General features: G+C 52.6%; 5 protein-coding genes across 5 annotated transcripts; 3 read left to right on the forward strand and 2 right to left on the reverse strand.

Annotated features, from left to right (window-relative positions):
* Positions 1-1,966: 1,966 nt before the first annotated feature.
* APUU_22101S (cytochrome P450) lies at positions 1,967-3,656 on the forward strand (the record flags this gene model as incomplete). The annotated part of the gene is made up of 3 exons (XM_041700926.1): positions 1,967-2,044; positions 2,105-2,719; positions 2,766-3,656. The coding sequence occupies 3 exons, from the start codon at positions 1,967-1,969 to the stop codon at positions 3,654-3,656; spliced, it is 1,584 nt and encodes a 527-aa protein (XP_041553863.1).
* An 879-nt stretch (positions 3,657-4,535) lies between these two features.
* APUU_22102S (Zn(II)2Cys6 transcription factor domain-containing protein) lies at positions 4,536-6,726 on the forward strand (the record flags this gene model as incomplete). Its single annotated transcript, XM_041700927.1, has 4 exons — positions 4,536-4,703; positions 4,784-5,187; positions 5,234-6,210; positions 6,257-6,726. 4 exons carry the CDS (start codon positions 4,536-4,538, stop codon positions 6,724-6,726), a joined length of 2,019 nt encoding a protein of 672 aa, XP_041553864.1.
* A 43-nt stretch (positions 6,727-6,769) lies between these two features.
* APUU_22103A (3-hydroxyacyl-CoA dehydrogenase family protein) lies at positions 6,770-7,871 on the reverse strand (the record flags this gene model as incomplete). Its single annotated transcript, XM_041700928.1, has 6 exons — positions 6,770-7,067; positions 7,116-7,242; positions 7,288-7,308; positions 7,353-7,518; positions 7,565-7,750; positions 7,797-7,871. 6 exons carry the CDS (start codon positions 7,869-7,871, stop codon positions 6,770-6,772), a joined length of 873 nt encoding a protein of 290 aa, XP_041553865.1.
* Positions 7,872-8,299: 428 nt separating this feature from the next.
* Positions 8,300-10,184, forward strand: APUU_22104S (uncharacterized protein; the record flags this gene model as incomplete). The annotated part of the gene is made up of 7 exons (XM_041700931.1): positions 8,300-8,599; positions 8,783-8,849; positions 8,909-9,048; positions 9,097-9,376; positions 9,443-9,733; positions 9,786-9,899; positions 9,961-10,184. 7 exons carry the CDS (start codon positions 8,300-8,302, stop codon positions 10,182-10,184), a joined length of 1,416 nt encoding a protein of 471 aa, XP_041553866.1.
* Positions 10,185-10,297: 113 nt separating this feature from the next.
* On the reverse strand, positions 10,298-12,272 carry APUU_22105A (GMC family oxidoreductase; the record flags this gene model as incomplete). The annotated part of the gene is made up of 3 exons (XM_041700932.1): positions 10,298-10,701; positions 10,771-11,776; positions 11,826-12,272. 3 exons carry the CDS (start codon positions 12,270-12,272, stop codon positions 10,298-10,300), a joined length of 1,857 nt encoding a protein of 618 aa, XP_041553867.1.
* Positions 12,273-12,743: the final 471 nt, after the last annotated feature.

Genomic DNA, 12,743 nt, shown 5'->3' on the forward strand with positions numbered 1-12,743 from the left:
TATACGAAGCGAGAGGGCAGGAGCTGCAGAAGTCATTCAACATACTGCACAAGCATTTTCTTGCTATTGTCCGGTATAGTTCCAGAACCTCCCAGCGACAAACATATGTTACCTGCAAAGACAGCAAATCAAGCCGCAGCTCACGTGGGCCCAAGTGAAGTATGAGATCGGAGCCGAAAATCATGTAGTTTTATGATCTGACAAGAGAAATTATTCAGAAGATATTCGATGATACGAGAAAGGCAGTGCTAATTGTCCGGCAAATTTGTAAGGTTTGATAAAACTGGCAATAATGGCAGTCAGTAATCGCTCTTCTTCAAAGTACTCAATGGAACTCAAGTACACTGGAGGCGTGTAGAAATGAATGAAACAGTTTCTTCCTCTTATCACAAGCGTTATTACTTGACTCCGTATGCCTGGTGGATCTCCCAATGGAAGGATCATCTAGTGCTTGACTCACAGAGGATCCATGTCCCGAATACGAGGTGCTCCTTGCAAGGAATGACTCAACTGATTCGAGGCATGAGTCTCTGCAAATCAGCATGTTCAAAATAAATTCAAGATCAATGATAGTCAGTCACTTTTCCCTTTTCAGAGCCCGACAAGACACGCCTCCACGGGTTGAGATTGCATATTCCTTAGCTTCGATGCCGAGCCCTGGCGCCTCCCGCCGATATACAGATATAAATACAGATATAAAATCGACCTGACTTCGCTTCTTTGACTGCCTTTCGATGGAGCCATGGCTGTTTCTTGCTTAATATCCGCATTGACAGCCAGGGGAGCAATTTAGCAGTGGTAAGCATCCCCTTCATTCCAATCTCAACCCTTCCATGATGAACACAACCTTTCACTCGCCGAAATGAAACATCAGTTTTGCTTAAGTCTGTTGTATTATGCGTACTACCCAAGGTTACTGAACACTTTGTTGTCTGATGCATATCTGCCATCGTTTTATGGGAGTTGAACTGACACTTGCTTGTTCAGATAGGTCGCCCGTTCTCCTTCCATCGAGCCTTAGTGATTATATTTATATTGTGAGAGCACTGTAGTACAGCACTCCCCAATACATATAGTGCAACATACGGAGAATATAATGTCATGGTCCGGTGTCCCACTATACTGGAGTTTGTCCGAGCTTATTGTAGCTTGACCGACACTCCATGGTCCACACTAGCGTCTTAAACTTGAGAAACCTACTCTTAGATGTCCAACCGTTTGAATGGTACATGTATTCTTGTTTGTCAGAATTTCGTCATTGTGACTGGGGCGCAGTCGGTATAAATATTCGCTGTAATGTCAACCTTAGAAGTATCCTGAATTGGGCTGGCATTACCCAAGTGCCAGATGCCCAAAAAGATCCAATCATCTCATACCCCTACAACTGATCCAAATCCAGGCCCCACTCAAGCGCGGAATGCGAGGCGATTGGAGCGTTTCAAAATTGAACAGGAAACCGTTTGTGAATCGCGCCGAAGCCCTAAGAGTCGAGCCCTGTCGAGCCCAGCAAACAACAGTAATGAATTAGAAATCAACACTTGCGTAAGCATATTATTCAAGCCGAAACCGGACGCAAAACATCCGGTCTTACTGAATTTCCCGCGATGAGCCGAAACAACAGGGCAACTTGGCGGAGACATGTATGGAGATATATATCGGAGGGACCACTTCGCGCCGCCGAAGATTAACCAGCACACTGAATGACCCCGCGATTCAGTCCAAGATATCCGCGTTTGGAAAACGAAATACCCGTGCGGGTGAACACAGATGACGACGCGAGCGAATGGGAGGTGGCCGATTAAAGACATTCCGTATAAATTTACAGGAATACCGCCGGTAGCCGAGTAGTGACGTACTTTGGTATTACCGACGGTAGCCGCGCCCCTACCTACTTAAACACTGCCCATAATGCTGGTAATAAAGAGGGAGCGGCAGTAAGGCTGAATCGATTACCAACCGAGTAAGAATGGTCGCGACAACCATGCTGCACTGTATCCTGCCGGGATCCTGGTCAACGGGGCTCCTGGCGTTGAGCGTCGTCTTGGTATAGACCCCCGAATCAAACCGCACCCTAAGCCGCTAACTGACTCGGACTTTTCTACAGCCACTCATCTGGATTGCATACGCCAAGTTCCTGCATCCCCTGTCGAGCGTTCCCGGTCCGTTTCTCGCTTCTGTTACACCCTTTGCTCAGCTTTATCATGGTTTGAAGGGGGACCGGCATCTATGGATTTATGAACTGCACCAACAATATGGCCCGCATGTGCGTCTCGCGCCGAACTTTGTTTCGGTTAATTCCGTCGAGGGCCTGCATAAGATCTACGGCCATGGGAATCGGTTCCGAAAGGCGGACTTTTACAACTCGTTCCCGGCCATTTCGGGAGTATACAACACGCACAATGCGATTGACAAGATGATCCACGGCCGGAAGCGTCGCGTGCTTAGCCAGGCGTTCTCAGATAATGCGCTCAAGGGAATGGAGGATGTTATGCTCCTGCATGTGCGCCAGCTGTGCTCGATTCTAGGCCGTGAGCCGAAAGGGCTGCAGCCGAGTAACCCGCAAGATGGTGCGACGTTTAACATGGCGAATTGGTTTGGGTACTTGACTTACGATGTTATGGGAGAGCTCTGCTTTGGGAAGAGTTTTGATATGCTGATTGATGGCGCGAAGAGGCGCATGGTCCATTTGGTTGACCGGGCGGCATACAGGCACTACGTTGTACGTTTCTCGGTATTTCCAGGTAGAACATCACTGACATGAATAGTGCGGTCTCTGGATGCCTCTGCACCGCTGGCATCTTGACCAGATATTTATTCGCCGACTGACGAATGACCGGTGGAATTTTATCATGGAGTCGCGACAGGAAGCTAATAAGCGCGCCCAGGAGAGAGCTTCGCTCGGAAAAGACGCGAAGAAGGACTTCTTCTACTACCTCCTTAATGCCCGTGATCCTGAAACCGGAAAGGGTCTTGCGACTCAGGAACTCTGGGGAGAAGCGAACGTCCTGATGATTGCCGGTAGCGACACCACATCCACCAGTCTCTCCGCCGCAATGTTCCATCTAGTCCGAAACCCCAACGCCATGCAGAAATTGAAGGAGGAGGTACGGTCGCATTTCAGCGAGGTGGAGCAGATCGTGACCGGTCCCGAATTGAATCAGTTGACGTACTTGAAGGCGTGCATTGACGAGGCTATGCGCCTCGCCCCCGCTGTTGCCGGATCGATCCCGCGAGAGGCCTCAGATCCTGTTGTCACTGTAGATGGCCTTGTTCTGCCTGAAGGCACTGGATGCGGAACACCTCCGTACACCATCCACCGAAGACCGGACTACTACCGCGAACCGTTGAGCTACCTGCCCGACCGCTGGATCGAAGGGGCAGTCTGCAAGACGATGGACGACGCCTGGACAGTGACCAAGGACGATGTTGAAATTGCCCGCAAGGCCTTCTGCCCATTCAGCATTGGACCCCGCGGTTGTATTGGAAAGAGCATGGCCTTGATGGAAATGCGAATCACCCTAGCCAGAATCATGTACCTATTCGACTTTGAGCTGGCAGACTCCACTGGCGAGGATGAGACTGGCCAGTTTAAGATGGTGGATCATTTTGTGGCTTCGAAGACCGGCCCTAATGTTATTGTTAGGAGAAGGCAATGAGCCTTCCATATTCTATGTACAGTTTCAAATGCGAAATGACATTATGCATGTGCATGAACCATTTGCTTTTCGATCTGAAGGTTGTAAAGTTATCATTAATGTCTAATAGGACTTGATCTTATACATTAACAACCTGGGCATATTGGCAACTTTCTGTAGATCTGTATTATAAGCCCTCCCGACCACAGCTTGTATACTGGATTGAGCACCATCGCAACTGCCATTTTGGGAGGAGCCACAATAGTAGGTATCTTGGGAAGGTGCGATGGGGACTGTTTCGAATAGGCAGGAACGACCCATGCCATTGCACCTTCCTTGTGTGGAACTTCCACCGAGGAAGGTGCGACCGGTGTACTGGCACCTGCCCAAATAGACTCTCGGCGGTTCATTTGGGACAGATGAAACATATTGAAGTGTAGATGATATCCAAACAGGGAGAATCTGCAGAACCAACACTGACTGAAGTAGACTTATAGACAGTGATTGTGAGAAGACAGGTGATGTGACAAATGCAAACACTTTCATTGTAATTGCGGACAGTTGCGTTTACTGCATTGTTTGCCAGGCAATCACGAACTTCAAGGCCCCTAAGATCGTCAACCCCAGATACCCCAAACGGCAAGCTGAGCATTGACCAATCGGAGCTCACCGGCCCCAGAATGAAATCACGTGTTGCCACCACCCCCGCACTATGCCAAGCACAAAATCCTCGTACGTAATCCAAAATGCATAAAATAGTGGAGCACAAAAGAAGCACGGACCTGACTCTGCAGTCCGCGACTCCCTGGACTCTGCCCAGCAACGATTCAACGAACCACCATGCCTGGAAGGGAATCCTTGCCCCCTTGCATTCCTGTACTTACTCCAAATTCTAGTACCATGACTGATCTTGTTGCACGGCGCAAGCAGTTCTCCAGCTGCGATGAATGCCGGCGGTTGAGGGTGCGCTGTGATGCTTTGGCCCGTGGCGCTGGCAGTGGCCACCCGGGCGCTTCCCCGGTTTCTTGTTCGCGATGTACGCGCCGCAATGAGAGGTGCACTTTTGAGGTTTGACCCACCATCTACCTACCTACCTACCGGGTAGCATCTAGTGCGACTCCGATTATTTTAACTGACTGGTTTGGCAGTGGATGAATCGAATCCAGCCGCAGAAGGCGAAAAAGGGCAATTCGCGCAAGAGTCGTGCGCATGCTCATGCTCGTCAGAAGTCTGCGTCTTCAACGGCGAGTACGAGTAAGAGTAATGGAGCTTTGTCTGATCTGCCCGCGGGTGGGAGGACGTCGAGTTCGCCGACGTCTGCACCTGCCGAGTCTCTTGGTAGTCCGCACGATTTAGCACCAAAGACAATCGACGGGGATCGACTTGTCCAGAATGGAACTCGACCGGAGACGTTAATTGACCCTGCGATATTGGCACCGTCGCCGACGGCTGGGCTGAGTGTATCTGATGCTCGCATGGCACGGGTTATTTATCTAGCTGGCTTCGATACGATATTCGGCTCGTGGATGAGTCGATATGGGTGTCCGTTTTTGTACGTTCTTGGTATGGACCTGTTGAACTGTACTGACATATACCAGAGCAGGGAGCTGCACGGGTGAAGACCGGAATAGCATCGCCGAGGTCTGCGAACGACTTGATCGCTGGATGGAAGAGATGTCACAGGCGGATTCGCCTCAGGGTTTGAAAGAGCATCACCGAGGGCAGAGCTCACGAGACCGGCAGGCAGAGGAGTCTCTCCATGGGACCATAGCGGCCTTTGCAGCGAGATGGTTACCACTTGTGTCTCGCGAGCCGAATACATCATCGCACTACCAGAGCGTTATCCATAGTCTTTGGAGACATGCCCGACGGGATATGCTCCGTGTGATCAATCGCATTTCGTACCGGTCCATTCTCTCTCTGTTTCTGTTCGCGTTGACTCCGGTCCCTGCAGATGTCTCGGAGGAGGAAGAGGCAGATGGGATATTCGGGCAGGTGTGCATCCACGCTGCCCTGCAACAGATCCAGACCCTGCGCGCGCGCCAGCGGAGTCTGCGGTTCAACGGGACAAAAGTGTCGCAGCCGACAAAGTCAGAAGCGATCCCGCCGATTCCAGAGACGGTGCGGACGACAGATTTCATTGCGGCAGAGAATATAGCGTATTATGCGGCATTGACCTTTGATACCTCTGCTTCGCTGACACTGAATTGTCAGTCGCTTCTTGCGGCGGGGCTGTTTGGGTTTGAGGCGGAGATGTCCTGGAGCCTAGTTAGGGCTGGGGCCACGATGTTTAGGGATAAGTGGCAGAATTGGCAGGCTGAGGGTGTTTATGTGGTGACAGATGACAGGGCGAACCAGATTATTGCCAGTGGGACAGCGTGGAAGCTGTTGACGTGGAAACTGGCGGCGATTCTCAAGGAGGCGTTGCGGGATGGGCATGATGAGTCGGAGGTACAGAGGGCGTTTAGCCTTGTTGTTGAAGCTATGAGACAGTTCAATGATACTTACAAGCGGCCACTGGAGGCTTGTGAACAACGCATGCCATTCCTGGGGCAGCATACAAAGTTTCGTTGGTGTGAGTACTCCCGCCTCTTGGTTTATACAGGCTGTTAACAGTGTAGACTCTCTCATGTTGCACTACCACCTCTCCATACTGCTAATGGCGAACGCGATCGAGGCAACAGACCGGCTAGACCTATTCAACGAGATAAAAGAGACCATTGCGAGCGTGGAGAGCGTCGTGGTAAACACATTGGCATTCGGGCTGCACAATACCACAACAATGGCTATCAACATAGACTCCGGGGTTCCGGACCATGTCGGCGCCACCGAAGCATTGGTGACAGTTCCTCTAATTTCAATCGACCCGTATCCACATCATGTCGTTGCTGCCGTACAGCTTGTCCAGGTAGCCATCGACCGCGAACTGGAACAGAGAAAGATCACCCACAGCGGCCATGCGAGTGTGCGGTCTGTCCTGGAACGGGCCCTGAACCATCTCCCGCAGAGCAAATCTGTCAAGGCGGCGCGAGAGTCGTTTTCAAAAGAGTCTCATTATTCTGGAGAGCCGCCTGTTCCGTATTCGATTTAACCTGACGATTATAATTATAGAATGTATATACACCTGGACAAGCTTAGTCTTGGTGGCGATCGGCTTTATAGTCGTAAAACCCGCTCCCACTCTTGACACCCAATTTCCCATCTTGTATCATCTTGTGTAGATATTCCTGAGGCTCACTGGGAAGGCCGCTGCGGGCGTCGGCATAGTGCTTTTCGATATCAAGCACAACGTCCAGACCCACGACGTCCATCTGTTCGCACGGGCCTTTTGGTGTTTTCAGGACATCCTTGAAGATAGCATCGATTTCCTCGGGGTCGCAGATTCCTTCGGACAGCGCAAGTAATGTTTCACGTTTAATAGCCGCCCAGATACTGAAGTCGGATGTTAGTTAACGATTCTAGTCAAAGGGGGTGGCGTACCGGTTGTAGATGTATCCGATGGAGCTCTGGCGGACGCGGAATGGCGAGAAGCCGTGCTTCTCACATTGGCCGAAGAGAAGATCGATCAGGGTGGGATCAGTATCCGCATGGCCCATTAACTCGATAGCTAACAAATTAGTCTCATCTGGTAGGGAAGGATTCGAGGTAATACCTGATGTCTCTGGAGGCCAGTCTAAATGGTCAGCGTGGTATGGATCCATGAGATATAATACTTACAGCAGTGCGCACTGAGCAGTCTGCTACTGCACTTAAGGTCCATGCCTTCAATAACTTCTCCAATTCCGTAGCTGCTGGAGTTTGAGGCGATGATGGTGTTGCTGGGCGCGAGGGTGTCGAGTTGCGAGAGAATCTTCTGCTTCAATGCTAGGTTCTCTGGAACGCACTGGGGATGTTAACAAGAATTCACCAAGAGAACCGACTTTGTCTACCTCAACAACGAGCCATGCGCTCTGTAGTATAGACTCGAGCGAGTTAGGCGTGGATATATGCACATCTCCCCAGTTCCCAGAGTGCTGTGTGGCTTCGGTACGGAGTTGCTGGACGTATTTTAGTCCATCTTCGAGTTGTTGCTGGTTTAGGTCGACTAGGTATACTGAGCCCCCGCGACTGGACCACTATGGCTGTCAGTGCCTATATTAAATAGTGTTAACTTGTGCTCACCATATAGGCCAGGCGGCGACCCTGGGTGCCTGCGCCGATAATCACGACAGATCCTTGGGGAGTATGCAGCGCCATTTTGGTGATTGAATGAAGACAGGTTCTACATGAAATGAAATGATTGAGTTATAAAAACATCCCCTGCTCTCAATTACCGGCATGCACCGCGCAACTGCCGACCTACATCAGACCATCGGAGCGGATCCGACTTGCTGCATCGGATCCGATGAACAATACAAGACTCAAGTTAATGATGATCAAGAACGAGCCAAGACTGTCCCGTGCGTGTCAGTGGATCGGTGCAACCTGGACAGCGAATTGCGCCTGCGGGTTTGCCTCGTATCGTATCCGCTCAATGGCTTACACTGACACTCAGTCTGGGGGTCTCGCCCGTGCGGAATGCGGGGGACTGCGCCAGCGGGGGGTGTCTTCAGTGAGGGGGTTAGGGTATTTAACAGCGCTGAAGCCTTGACTTGACTGACTTGACTGTCCAGTGGATTCGCACGATGTCGCTCTACAATACTGACCTCGAAAAGCCCGGTGCGTCGGCGCTGGAGCACGAAAATGCCGCTGCCAGCCCGCTTGGCTCTGTGGGGGATGCTGCGACGGCTTTCTCGCCGGCGATGCAGAAGCGCGTCCTCCGCAAGATGGACCTGCGTCTGATTCCGATGCTGGCGCTGCTGTACCTGCTCGCGTTTCTGGATCGGGGAAATATTGGCAATGCGAAGATCGAGGGGATGCTGGATGATTTGCATATGACGGGGCCGCAGTATAACTGGTGCTGTATGTGTGAAGCGGATAACCTGGTTCGGTATTTGCTGACCAACAGTGACGGTGTTTTTCTTTACTTATGTTGCGTTTGAGCTGCCGAGTAATCTGCTGCTGAAGAAGTTGAGGCCGTCGAGGCTGTTGCCTTTGTTGATGGTTGCGTGGGGGATTGTTATGGTGCGCTGCTTATCCAAGTCACTAGAAGATACTAATATATCTAGACATTGATGGGCATTGTCAACGACTACCACGGGCTTTTGATCGCTCGTCTCTTCCTCGGCGTCGCAGGTATGCCTGTACCTGTATCTATCACCGTGAGCACAACTGACATGAACGGACACCTACAGAGGCCGGCCTCTACCCCGGAATCGCATACTACATCACCCTCTGGTATCCTCGTCACCTCGCCCAATACCGCCAGGCCTTCTTCTTCAGCGCAGCCAGTGTCGCCGGTGCATTCTCCGGTATCCTCGCCTGGGCCATTGCGGTACGCTCACACTTTACCTCTACCCTGCCCCTGCTCACACAATGTTAGAAAATGGACGGTGTGGGCAACTATGCCGGATGGCGCTGGATCTTCATCCTCGAGGGAATTTTGACAGTCCTGGTTGGTGTCGTGGCGCCATTCACCATGTATGACTTCCCAGAGACGGCGTCGTTCCTGACAGACGCAGAACGCGAGTACGTGATTCATGCGCTGCGAACACAGACGTCTGGAGAGGCCCGGCAAGAAGTCGTCGAGGAAGAGGCCAAGTTCCGTACTAAATACGTGGTCGATGCCATGACAGATTGGCAGATCTATATCGGGCTGTTCAGTATGTCCCCTCCTTCGTCTTTCTTTTCGGTCTTCTGCTCTTAAGGGCCCAATCTAATGGCGTCAGTGTACTGGGGTATAACCTGCCCCCTCTACGGAATCTCCTTCTTCCTCCCCTCCATCATTAAAGATCTAGGCTATACCTCGTCCACCGCACAGCTCCTGACCGTGCCGATCTACATCACAGCGGCTGTTGTCGCTGTCGGCGGTGCTTGGCTGTCAGACCGATATAAGAAACGCTCGCCGTTTATCCTCTTCTTCATGTCCCTGATCGCCATCGGGTTCATTATCGTCCTGGCCTCGTCAGACCGCGGCGTCCCAGGCGTGGTATACTTTGGCGTTTTCGTTGCTGTTGTTGGTGCGTCTACATTCCAATTCTCTCCGTCGTGTCATGTAGCTGATGGAACTAGGTATATACCCTGCCTTCCCAGGAAACATCACTTGGATCAGCGTCAACCTCGCAGGCGACTACAAACGCGCAGCCGGGATGGCAATGCATATCGGGTTGGGGAATCTTGCTGGCGGTATGCTTTAATAACCAACCCACCCCCTCTCCATTTGAACCGGCTGATAAATTGCGTATAGCAATGGCATCAAATTTCTACCGCGAGCAGGACGCACCGAAATACACGCTCGGACATGCGCTGGAGCTCGGGTTCTGTGTTGTGGGCATCGGCGCGGTGCTTGTGCTGCGCCAGGCGTATAAACGGGTTAATAGGAAGAGGGAGCAGATGGATGTCTCAAATTATGCGTCGTATGAGATGGCGAAGATGGGTGATCGGTCGCCTATGTTTAAGTATATGCTTTGAACAGTACTCAATCTCAACCTGGATAATAAATAAATGGCACGATTATAAGTAGACTAGCCCTACAAATATACGGTGATAGACCAGCAAGCATAAACCGTATACTAGAATAGTGTCTAAACAAGCCCATATTCAGCCTTCACCAAATCCGCCGCCCTCTCCGCAACAGCATAAACACTTGACATAATATTCCCACTGACATTATTCGGAAACACGGACGCGTCGACAACACGCAGCCCCTGCACCCCCTTAACTCGGAGGCTCGAGTCCAGCGCATCACCCATCGCCACGGATCCGCAGATGTGGTATTCGCCCGCAACGACGTCGCGCACGGCCTGTTTGGCCTGCGATAGGTCTTGCATGTCGAGTTCCGGGCTTGGGAATGTGCGTCGTGCGATGGAGGAGGAGACTGAGGGGGCGAGACCGACCTTGTCTGCCCAGCGCAGGAATGCGGCGATGAGGGTTACGTCTGCTTCTTGGGTGATGTAGTTTGGCTGGATTGTTGGCGGTTGGGCGGGGTCTGTTCTTGTTAGTTGGATCTTATGTTCAGGGTGGATCTAATGTTTGGGATGGATGGGCGAGGCTATACCATTACTCTGGATATGGATGTACCCTCTCGATACAGGATACTGGATGCAAAGCGCAGCACTAGCACCGGCTGGTTGGTCTGGCCCTGGCGGCCCAAGGAGTTTGGATTGATGCTCCAGTCCGTCCTTCGTGTTGAACGTTGCAGGCAGGAAGACGAGCTGCATATTGGCGGAAATGTCGCTCTGCAGGTGGGCAATGACTTGCTGGAGCTGTTTCTCGTGGAACGGCGTGGTCGGTTTGATATCCCGGATACTCTGAACCACCTCTGCCAACTCAGACTCAGACAGGACGCGTTTGGCAGGGAAGAAGCCCTGCGTGCCGGAGACAGCACTCAGCGGACCCGTTCCTGTTTCTGCGTACTGCTTTGCCGCGCCCTGCATGGCTTCGGGGACTTGGTAGAGGGTGTCTAAGCTGACGACGCCCGGGTGGAGGTCCCAGATTATGAGGCTCAGACTGTGGTCTTGCACGTTGGCGCCGACGGCGGGATTGGGGACTTTGCATTCTACACCTGCGGCGGCGAGGATAGCTGGGTCGCCGATTCCAGACAGCTCGAGGATCTGGGGGGACTGGATGGTGCCCCCGCAGACGATGACCTCGCGGGTTGCAGAGAGGCTATACTCTTCTCCATCTACGGTGATGCTTACGCCGGTGGCTCTGGTGCCGTCGAGGAGGACGCGGTTGACTCGCGCTTCGCAGAGGAGCTTGAGATTTGGCCGTGACGAGTTGGCATCGTAGTACTCGCGGCCGGCGTAGCTGCGTTTACCGGCGTTGGGCCCTGAGCGCGCGACTGCACCCAGAGTGTGGTAGAAGCCGATGTGGTCGCCGCTCCAGGCGTCCACGGGCTTGTTTGGGAGATCTGTCGTTTCAGCGGCAGCTTTGACGATCTCAGTGTCGATGGGCAGATACGCGTCGTTGAAGCTGGTGCGGATTGGGCCGGTTGTGCCGTGGTTCTCTGCGACGAGGGGCGATGGGGCGTCGACGATTGCGGTGTTGACGGATTCGAGAGTCTGTCTTGTTAGGGCTGGACGATAAGTAGACGACGTGGAGGAGTGGCACCTCGTGCTTGCGCATGTACTGCTTCATCGACGCCGCAGACCATCCCTCGTCACCGGCCAACTCAGCCCAGTCGTCGTAGTCCTGCAGTGACCCCCGGACGTACATCATGTAGTTGATTGCGCTGGAGCCACCTAGGACTTTTCCGCGCGGCATATTATGGACTCTTCCATTGTTGCCGGGCTGCGGCGCTGTGTACAGACACCAGTCGTAGTCGGGGTTCTCGAATGCCTGGAAAAAGCCCGCGGGCGTGTCGATGACTGGATCGTCGATGCGGTATTTGCCTGCTTCGACGATTCCGACGGTCACGCTGGGGTCTTCGCTGAGGCGGGCTGCGATGGCGCATCCGGCTGTACCGCCGCCGCAGATGATGAAGTCGAAGGCGGTTTGGGTGAACTCCTCGACGGAGGAGACGGGGGAGGCTTGGCCGTTGCTGTCGGTACTGGTCATGTTGGCGATGCTGGTTCAGCGATGGATGTGTGAGGAGTCTGGTCAGGGAGGGCGGACAGGCGGCCTTATAGCCAGTCCTGAGGTCATGGCTGGAGTTTAATACCGAGAGGGGCACGGCACGCCCTGAACCAGTCTGACGACGCGCGAGGGATTCTCTACCATGAATGCAGAACGCCTAACATGAATTAATATTGAATTCAGACTGATACAGCTGCGGCCTTTGGTGTCATTGGAGGTTCTGTGCGGGGAAACGCTCGAGCTGAGGCCGCGAATGTCTGACCAGAGATGCAGGACGCCTGAGTGGTTGCAGCTGTGATAGGCTGGAGAGAGAGATATCATGTCGAGTAAGCCTTGGATAGTGCTGGCGCTGACAGCAGTTGAGGGCTTGCATGTGAAGGCTTGCAAAGTAGGGCTTGCAGCCAGTCTGCTCAAAGAAAGTCGTGCAAACGAACTGCAAACATATCGAAGCTA

This window comes from Aspergillus puulaauensis, chromosome 2 (assembly GCF_016861865.1).
Source record: "Aspergillus puulaauensis MK2 DNA, chromosome 2, nearly complete sequence".
Taxonomy (NCBI): domain Eukaryota; kingdom Fungi; phylum Ascomycota; class Eurotiomycetes; order Eurotiales; family Aspergillaceae; genus Aspergillus; species Aspergillus puulaauensis.